The sequence below is a fragment of the Hyla sarda genome, chromosome 1 (assembly GCF_029499605.1).
Source record: "Hyla sarda isolate aHylSar1 chromosome 1, aHylSar1.hap1, whole genome shotgun sequence".
NCBI classification, from domain to species: domain Eukaryota; kingdom Metazoa; phylum Chordata; class Amphibia; order Anura; family Hylidae; genus Hyla; species Hyla sarda.
The window spans coordinates 611,224,324-611,236,054 of record NC_079189.1 but is presented as its reverse complement, the minus strand read 5'-3'; the positions used below and the strand labels follow the sequence as shown (position 1 = coordinate 611,236,054).

The following is an 11,731-nucleotide window of genomic DNA, read 5'->3' as shown; positions in this document are numbered from 1 at the left end:
CAGCGCTAAAGTGCATTGGGCGTAAAGGTACACCAATAATACTGTACATAGTAGGGAACACAACCAAACAACCAGATAAACGAGACCGGATATAAATATACAAACATGGCAGGATATAGCGCACTAACATACAGTTCTGAAGCCGGAATCAAGACGAACGGCAGATATGAATAAATGAACAAGACTAGATATAGAATAAGTATACAGCAGAAACCAGGAGATAAATATACAAGTTCCAGTATTGTGCAACAAAATCGCCCTTGTGTCATAATGACACTCCTAAGGGAATGCATACAATCCTGTATACCACAGGGGAACTCAAATAAATCGAATATTACACATATTGGACAAAATATAGAAACATAGAATGTGTCGGCAGATAAGAACCATTTGGCCCATCTAGTCTGCCCAATAATCTGAATCCTATCAATAGTCTCTGGACCTATCTTATATGAAGGATAGCCTTATGTTTATCCCATGCATGCTTAAACTCCTTCACTGTATTTGCAGCGACCATCTCTGCAGGAAGGCTATTCCATGCATCTACTACTCTCTCAGTAAAGTAATACTTCCTCATATTACTTTTAAACCTTTGCCCCTCTAATTTAAAACTATGTGCTCTTGTGGTAGTTTTTCTTCTTTTAAATATGCTCTCCTCCTTTACCGTGTTGATTCCCTTTATGTATTTAAAAGTCTCTAATAGAAAGAGCTCAAACAACACCTGATATAAAATTCAAAAAATAATTTTATTATGAATACAAGTTTAAAAGACATATAGGACGCAATCTGGAAGAAGCGATTACACAAGTAGGCAGGGACAGTGGATCTGGAGAGCAGGAGTGCACTGTTCCCTGCCCAACATCACAATTCCACTGTTGTCCTTGCTAACAAACCTTATTGCTTCTTTGAAAGGCCTGAGCACATGACAGGTGTCTCTAATTAGCTGCCAATACCTGAGCTGAAAGTCATACTGGCTCCAAAAGCTGTCTGTCTACTGCATTAGGTAGTGTACCTGTCTACTGCATTAGTTCTCAAAGCATATCACACCACTTTTATACCGCAGGCAGTGTTCAGGAGCAGCTAGTGAAGTCTGCCAGTCACAGGCCACACAATCAGATCCTCGAGCAGACAACACCAGATGACATCTGATGAAGGACTCAGTCACTCTGGTGGGAATGATGGGGAGAGATTTTTGTCCCACTGTCACAAACTGGGTGAGGGGACTGACCACAAGAGCTTCACAGCCCTTCTACAGATCATAGGGAATATCTCTATCTACCTGATCCTCCTGTGAAGGAAGAGGACGGGGACACCTCTCTGGTGCTGTTCTCTTACTGGATCTGACTGTAGGGAACACATACAGAGACTGAATTCATTCTTTACATACATATAATGAGAGGACGTGTGTATTTAGTCATGTCTATTACCTGGTGATGTGAGGGGCTGCTGATCCTCCATCATGACCTGATCCTTGTACTGATCCTTGTTTCCTTCTACATACTCCCACTCCTCCATGGAGAAATAGACCGCCACGTCCTGACACCTTATAGGAACCTGACACATAATGATACAGTCATCACCCCGACCCCTCCAGTGGTGTTACTGTATAATGTCCCAGCATTCCCAGCAGTGTCACCTCTCCAGTCATCACCAGACCCCTCCATTACTGTATAATGTCCCAGCATTCCCAGCAGTGTCACCTCTCCAGTCATCACCAGACCCCTCCATTACTGTATAATGTCCCAGCATTCCCAGCAGTGTCACCTCTCCAGTCATCACCAGACCCCTCCATTACTGTATAATGTCCCAGCATTCCCAGCAGGATCACCTCTCCAGTCATCACCAGACCCCTCCATTACTGTATAATGTCCCAGCAGTGTCACCTCTCCAGTCATCACCAGACCCCTCCATTACTGTATAATGTCCCAGCATTCCCAGCAGTGTCACCTCTCCAGTCATCACCAGACCCCTCCATTACTGTATAATGTCCCAGCAGTGTAACCTCTCCAGTCATCACCAGACCCCTCCATTACTGTATAATGTCCCAGCAGTGTCACCTCTCCAGTTATCACCAGACCCCTCCATTACTGTATAATGTCCCAGCATTCCCAGCAGTGTCACCTCTCCAGTCATAACCAGACCCCTCAATTACTGTATAATGTCCCAGCATTCCCAGCAGTGTCACCTCTCCAGTCATCACCAGACCCCTCCATTACTGTATAATGTCCCAGCAGTGTCACCTCTCCAGTCATCACCCTGATCCCTCCAGTGGTGTTACTGTATAATGTCCCAGCAGTGTCACCTCTCCAGTCATCACCCTGATCCCTCCAGTGGTGTTACTGTATAATGTACCAGCATTGTCGCCTCTCCAGTCATCACCAGACCCCTCCATTACTGTATAATGTCCCAGCATTGTCACCTCTCCAGTCATCACCAGACCCCTCCATTACTGTATAATGTCCCAGCAGTGTCACCTCTCCAGTCATCACCAGACCCCTCCATTACTGTATAATGTCCCAACATTCCCAGCAGTGTCACCTATCCAGTCATCACCAGACCCCTCCATTACTGTATAATGTCCCAGCAGTGTCACCTCTCCAGTCATCACCAGACCCCTCCATTACTGTATAATGTCCCAGCAGTGTCACCTCTCCAGTCATCACCAGACCCCTCCATTACTGTATAATGTCCCAGCATTCCCAACAGTGTCACCTCTCCAGTCATCACCAGACCCCTCCATTACTGTATAATGTCCCAGCAGTGTCACCTCTCCAGACATCACCAGACCCCTCCATTACTGTATAATGTCCCAGCAGGGTCACCTCTCCATCATCACCAGACCCCTCCATTACTGTATAATGTCCCAGCATTCCCAGCAGTGTCACCTCTCCAGTCATCACCAGACCCCTCCATTACTGTATAATGTCCCAGCAGTGTCACCTCTCCATCATCACCAGACCCCTCCATTACTGTATAATGTCCCAGCAGTGTCACCTCTCCAGTCATCACCAGACCCCTCCATTACTGTATAATGTCCCAGCAGTGTCACCTCTCCAGTCATCACCAGACCCCTCCATTACTGTATAATGTCCCAGCAGTGTCACCTCTCCAGTCATCACCAGACCCCTCCATTACTGTATAATGTCCCAGCAGTGTCACCTCTCCAGTCATCACCAGACCCCCCCATTACTGTATAATGTCCCAGCAGTGTCACCTCTCCAGTCATCACCAGACCCCTCCATTACTGTATAATGTCCCAGCATTCCCAGCACTGTCACCTCTCCAGTCATCACCAGACCCCTCCATTACTGTATAATGTCCCAGCATTCCCAGCAGTGTCACCTCTCCAGTCATCACCAGACCCCTCCATTACTGTATAATGTCTCAGCAGGGTCACCTCTCCAGTCAGCAGCTCCACCATCTTGTTGATGAGTTCTCGGATCTTCTGTTCATCCATTTCCTTATGTATCAGGGAGTGAGGTGGGGGCCCCGGGATTGGGCTCAGGGTTCTTCCCCATCCTTCACACACAGGGGCCCGACAGCGCCCACTAGAGGACTTCTTCACTACTGTGTAATCCTGTGTATGGAGAGACACATTAATATCACTACATACACTCCCAGAATCCCTCACCTCTCCAGTCATATCCATCTGTTATTACATAGATAAGAATGAGGTCATGTGACATCACTCCCAGAATCCCTCACCTCTCCAGTCATATCCATCTGTTATTACATAGATAAGAATGAGGTCATGTAACATCACTCCCAGAATCCCTCACCTCTCCAGTCATATCCATCTGTTATTATACAGATAAGAATAAGGTCATGTGACATCACTCCCAGAATCCCTCACCTCTCCAGTCATATCCATCTGTTATTACATAGATAAGAATGAGGTCATGTGACATCACTCCCAGAATCCCTCACCTCTCCAGTCATATCCATCTGTTATTACATAGATAAGAATGAGGTCATGTGACATCACTCCCAAAATCCCTCACCTGTCCAGTCATATCCATCTGTTATTACATAGATAAGAATGAGGTCATGTGACATCACTCCCAGAATCCCTCACCTCTCCAGTCATATCCATCTGTTATTACATAGATAAGAATGAGGTCATGTGACATCACTCCCAGAATCCCTCACCTCTCCAGTAAGCCGGAAGAGTATCTGTAGGGTGAGGTTTATGATCCTGTCGGCCATCTTGTTCCTGTCTCTCTCCTTGGTTGATGGGTCATCCAGGAGAATTCTCTGAGGGGAAATCACATTATAAATATCCAGACTCAGGACTGTAATTTCTTAAGGACTTTTATAAGATAAGATGGTCCATTTTGTGTGGTTCTCAGTATTCAGAACCAGAGGTCCTGAGAAGCGGCTGCAGAGGGTATCGCTATGTTTTGTCCCTTTCTTGAGGTTGGATTGGAGCTGGGCGTTATGACCAAATATGTGTATCACGGTATTTTTGCAACTTATGGCGGTTCCACAGTATATAACGGAATTTCTCTCCTCCCCCCCAAATCATGTGACCCGTGAGTGCTGTTCTGCTCCCCCCCCCCACCCAATTAATTATCAGCCCAGCGCTGCGCTGTCCCCATTGGTGTACTACTCACATGTCACCCGCAAGCGCTGCCCTCCTCGTCCTCCTGGTTGTTGCGGGCCGGCGCTGGAACTCTATACTGTAAGCTGTATCCCTATGCCCGGGCTGCAAAAGAAAAAACAAAATAAACTTTATCGCACCTTCCTGCGTCGGCCTCACGCTCTTTCTGGGGACGGGAATGTCGGAGAGCCGTCAGCCTATCACCGTCCGGCTTCTTACATGACAGTGGGCTCAACCCATCACCGGCCGAGGTGGAACATCGCTGCGGCCGGAGATAGGCTGACGGCTCTCCGACGTTCACGTCCCCAGAAAGAGCATGAGGCCGACGTAAGAAGGTGAGTTAAAGTTTATTTTGTTTATCTTTTGCAGCCCGGGCATAGGGATACAGCGTACAGTATAGAGTTCCAGCGCCGGCGGCCCGTAACAAACATAAACATTCAATCAGATCGCTTCTTTTATTGTGAAAAGACCTCTGAAAACTGAAAGAAGCGATCTGATTGGATGCTATAGGCTACTGGGCAACTTTTCCTCTAGACAGGTTGTGATAAATCTCCCCTTGGTTCCCATAATACTTCATAGATATTGTCCTGGGGGAGATTTTCTGTCTCCCTATTGGTATAAAGTTTTACTAGGGGGGATTCTGCTCTCCGACCTATCAGGGACCTACATTTGTGGAGATATAGTTATTGATCATGGGATCAGATCCGGGTTTTTAGTGGATTCTGCAGATCACTAAATCTTTTAGGAAACACAAAGGATCCATAGGGACCAGCTGGGTATCAGAGATATAAAGGCAATGGTATACGGGTATAAAATACAATGTACAACTACCTAATGTATGGATCAGATTTGGGTTAATCAGTAACCTACACAATATCTAATAATGGGATAGGAGGTTGGGATAGGAGGACGGGATAGGAGGACGGGATAGGAGGACGGGATAGGAGGACGGGATAGGAGGACGGTATAGGAGGTCGGGGTATGAGGACGGGATATGGGGTTGGGATATGACAACAATATACGGGGATGGGATTTGAAGTCAAAAGCTTCCTCCTTTGTTGATTTTCCTCCCCAACAAGGATGATGAAGGAAAAACCGGGCAACGCCGGGTACTCAGCTAGTAATAACTATATAACAATAATAATAATAACAATAACCTGCACAATATATAATAATAACTATATAATAATAATAAACATAACAATAACCTGTACAATATCTAATAATAACTATATAACAATAATAATCATAACAATAACCTGTATAATATCTAATAATAACTATATAACAATAATAATCATAACAATAACCTGTACAATATCTAATAATAACTATATAATAATAATCATAACAATAACCAGCACAATATCTAATAATAACTATATAACAATAATAATAATAACAATAACCTGCACAATATATAATAATAACTATATAATAATAATAATCATAACAATAACCTGTACAATATCTAATAAGAACTATATAACAATAATAATCATAACAATAACCTGTATAATATCTAATAATAACTATATAACAATAATAATTATAACAATAACCTGTACAATATCTAATAATAACTATATAATAATAATCATAACAATAACCAGCACAATATCTAATAATAACTATATAACAATAATAATCATAACAATAACCTGTACAATATCTAATAATAACTATATAATAATAATCATAACAATAACCTGCACAATATCTAATAATACCTATATAATAATAATCATAACAATAACCTGTACAATATCTAATAATAACTATATAACAATAATAATCATAACAATAACCTGTACAATATCTAATAACTATATAACAATAATAATCATAATAATAACCTGTACAATATCTAATAATAACTATATAACAATAATAATCATAACAATAACCTGTATAATATCTAATAATAACTATATAACAATAATAATCATAACAATAACCTGCACAATATCTAATAATAACTATATAACAATAATAATCATAACAATAACCTGTACAATATCTAATAATAACTATATAATAATAATCATAACAATAACCTGCACAATATCTAATAACTATATAACAATAATAATCATAATAATAACCTGTACAATATCTAATAATAACTATATAACAATAATAATCATAACAATAACCTGCACAATATCTAATAATAACTATATGACAATAATACTAACAATAACCTGCACAATATCTAATAACTATATAACAATAATAATCATAACAATAACCTGTACAATATCTAATATTAACTATATAATAATAATCATAACAACAACCTGCACAATATCTAATAATAACTATATAACAATAATCATAACAATAACCTGCACAATATCTAATAATAACTATATAACAATAATAATCATAACAATAACCTCCACAATATCTAATAATAACTATAGAACAATAATAATCATAACAATAACCTGTACACTATCTAATAATAACTATATAATGATAATCATCATAACAATAACCTGCACAATATCTAATAATAACTATATAATAATAATCATAACAATAACCTGCACAATATCTAATAATAACTATATAACAATAATATTCATAACAATAACCTGAATAATATCTAATAATAACTATATAATAATAATAATAACAATAATCTGTATAATATCTAATAATAACTATATAATAATAATAATCATAACAATAACCTGTACAATATCTAATAATAACTATATAATAATAATAATAATAACAATAACCTGCACAATATCTAATAATAACTATATAACAATAATAATCATAACAATAATCTGTATAATATCTAATAATAACTATATAACAATAATAATCATAACAAAAACCTGTACAATATCTAATAATAACTATATAATAATAATAATCATAACAAAAACCTGTACAATATCTAATAATAACTATATAATAATAATAATAATAATAATAATAACAATAACCTGCACAATATCTAATAATAACTATATAACAATAATAATCATAACAATAATCTGCACAATATCTAATAATAACTATATAATAATAATCATAACAATAACCTGTACAATATCTAATAATAACTATATAATAATAATAATCATAACAATAACCTGTACAATATCTAATAATAACTATATAATAATAATAATCATAACTATATAACAATAATAATCATAACAATAACCTGCACAATATCTAATAATAACTATATAATAATAATAATCATAACAATAACCCTCAGAATATCTAATAATAACTATATAACAATAATAATCATGACAATAACCTGTACAATATCTAATAATAACTATATAACAATAATAATCATAACAATAACCTGTACAATATCTAATAATAATCATAACAATAACCTGCACAATATCTAATAATAACTATAGAACAATAATAATCATAACAATAACCTGTACAATATCTAATAACTATATAATAATAATCATAACAATAACCTGCACAATATCTAATAATAACTATATAACAATAATATTCATAACAATAACCTGCATAATATCTAATAATAACTATATAACAATAATAATAATAACAATAATCTGTATAATATCTAATAATAACTATATAACAATAATAATCATAACAATAACCTGCAAAATATCTAATAATAACTATATAACAATAATAATCATAACAATAACCTGCACAATATCTAATAATAACTATATAATAATAATAATTATAACAATAACCTGCACAATATCTAATAATAACTATATAACAATAATAATCATAACAATAACCTGTACAATATCTAATAATAACTATATAATAATAATAATAATAATAACAATAACCTGCACAATATCTAATAATAACTATATAACAATAATAATCATAACAATAATCTGCACAATATCTAATAATAATTATATAATAATAATCATAACAATAACCTGTACAATATCTAATAATAACTATATAACAATAATAATCATAACAAAAACCTGTACAATATCTAATAATAACTATATAATAATAATAATAATAATAACAATAACCTGCACAATATCTAATAATAACTATATAACAATAATAATCATAACAATAATCTGCACAATATCTAATAATAATTATATAATAATAATCATAACAATAACCTGTACAATATCTAATAATAACTATATAACAATAATAATCATAACAATAACCTGCACAATATCTAATAATAACTATATAACAATAATAATCATAACAAAAACCTGTACAATATCTAATAATAACTATATAATAATAATAATAATAATAATAATAACAATAACCTGCACAATATCTAATAATAACTATATAACAATAATAATCATAACAATAATCTGCACAATATCTAATAATAACTACCGTATATAATAATAATCATAACAATAACCTGTACAATATCTAATAATAACTATATAACAATAATAATCATAACAATAACCTGCACAATATCTAATAATAACTATATAATAATAATAATCATAACAATAACCTGCACAATATCTAATAATAACTATATAATAATAATAATCATAACAATAACCCTCAGAATATCTAATAATAACTATATAACAATAATAATTATAACAATAACCTGTACAATATCTAATAATAACTATATAACAATAATAATCATAACAATAACCTGTACAATATCTAATAATAACTATATAACAATAATAATCATAACAATAACCTGTACAATATCTAATAATTATATAACAATAATAATCATAACAATAACCTGTACAATATCTAATAATAACTATATAACAATAATAATCATAACAATAACCTGCACAATATCAAATAATAACTATATAACAATAATCATAACAATAACCTACACAATATCTAATAATAACTATATAACAATAATCATAACAATAACCTGCATAATATCTAATAATAACTATATAATAATAATCATAACAATAACCTGCACAATATCTAATAATAACTATATAACAATAATCATAACAATAACCTGCACAATATCTAATAATAACTATATAACAATAATAATCATAACAATAACCTGCACAATATCTAATAATAACTATATAATAATAATAATGATAACAATAACCTGCAGAATATCTAATAATAACTATATAACAATAATAATCATAACAATAACCTGTACAATATCTAATAATAACTATATAATAATAATCATAACCTGCACAATATCTAATAATAACTATATAATAATAATCATAACAATAACCTGTACAATATCTAATAACTATATAACAATAATCATAACAATAACCTGTACAATATCTAATAATAACTATATAACAATAATAATCACAACAATAACCTGCACAATATCTAATAATAACTATATAATAATAATCATAACAATAACCTGTACAATATCTAATAATAACTATATAATAATAATAATCATAACAATAACCTGCAGAATATCTAATAATAACTATATAACAATAATAATCATAACAATAACCTGCACAATATCTAATAACTATATAATAATAATAATAATCATAACAATAACCTGTACAATATCTAATAATAACTATATAATAATAATAATCATAACAATAACCTGCACAATATCTAATAATAACTATATAATAATAATAATAATCATAACAATAACCTGTACAATATCTAATAATAACTATATAACAATAATAATCATAACAATAACCTGCACAATATCTAATAATAACTATATAATAATAATAATCATAACAATAACCTGCACAATATCTAATAATAACTATATAACAATAATAATCATAACAATAACCTGCACAATATCTAATAATAACTATATAATAATAATAATTATAACAATAACCTGCACAATATCTAATAATAACTATATAACAATAATAATCATAACAATAACCTGTACAATATCTAATAATAACTATATAATAATAATAATAATAATAACAATAACCTGCACAATATCTAATAATAACTATATAACAATAATAATCATAACAATAATCTGCACAATATCTAATAATAATTATATAATAATAATCATAACAATAACCTGTACAATATCTAATAATAACTATATAACAATAATAATCATAACAAAAACCTGTACAATATCTAATAATAACTATATAATAATAATAATAATAATAACAATAACCTGCACAATATCTAATAATAACTATATAACAATAATAATCATAACAATAATCTGCACAATATCTAATAATAATTATATAATAATAATCATAACAATAACCTGTACAATATCTAATAATAACTATATAACAATAATAATCATAACAAAAACCTGTACAATATCTAATAATAACTATATAATAATAATAATAATAATAATAACAATAACCTGCACAATATCTAATAATAACTATATAACAATAATAATCATAACAATAATCTGCACAATATCTAATAATAACTACCGTATATAATAATAATCATAACAATAACCTGTACAATATCTAATAATAACTATATAACAATAATAATCATAACAATAACCTGCACAATATCTAATAATAACTATATAATAATAATAATCATAACAATAACCTGCACAATATCTAATAATAACTATATAATAATAATAATCATAACAATAACCCTCAGAATATCTAATAATAACTATATAACAATAATAATCATAACAATAACCTGTACAATATCTAATAATAACTATATAACAATAATAATCATAACAATAACCTGTACAATATCTAATAATAACTATATAACAATAATAATCATAACAATAACCTGTACAATATCTAATAATTATATAACAATAATAATCATAACAATAACCTGTACAATATCTAATAATAACTATATAACAATAATAATCATAACAATAACCTGCACAATATCAAATAATAACTATATAACAATAATCATAACAATAACCTACACAATATCTAATAATAACTATATAACAATAATCATAACAATAACCTGCATAATATCTAATAATAACTATATAATAATAATCATAACAATAACCTGCACAATATCTAATAATAACTATATAACAATAATCATAACAATAACCTGCACAATATCTAATAATAACTATATAACAATAATAATCATAACAATAACCTGCACAATATCTAATAA

At 31.8% G+C, this 11,731-nt stretch overlaps 1 protein-coding gene across 1 annotated transcript; it reads right to left on the bottom strand.

Moving 5' to 3' along the window:
• Nucleotides 1-759: 759 nt before the first annotated feature.
• LOC130298551 (gastrula zinc finger protein XlCGF66.1-like) lies at nt 760-4,392 on the bottom strand. Its single transcript, XM_056551350.1, has 4 exons — nt 4,150-4,392; nt 3,398-3,577; nt 1,428-1,554; nt 760-1,344 (listed from the first exon to the last, which is right to left on the bottom strand). Exons 1-4 carry the CDS (start codon nt 4,204-4,206, stop codon nt 1,250-1,252), a joined length of 459 nt encoding a protein of 152 aa, XP_056407325.1. The 5' UTR covers nt 4,207-4,392; the 3' UTR covers nt 760-1,249.
• Between the last annotated feature and the right edge of the window lie 7,339 nt (nt 4,393-11,731).

Bases quoted from the DNA above. Each gene is read 5' to 3' on its own strand.
- LOC130298551 (XM_056551350.1), bottom strand. From the start codon at position 4,206: ATGGCCGACAGGATCATAAACCTCACCCTACAGATACTCTTCCGGCTT. The intron at 3,578-4,149 runs GTGAGGGATTCT...CTCCATACACAG, and splicing joins TCTTCCGGCTTACTGGAGAG to GATTACACAGTAGTGAAGAA. The intron at 1,555-3,397 runs GTGACCCTGCTG...ATTATGTGTCAG, and splicing joins TGGAGCTGCTGACTGGAGAG to GTTCCTATAAGGTGTCAGGA.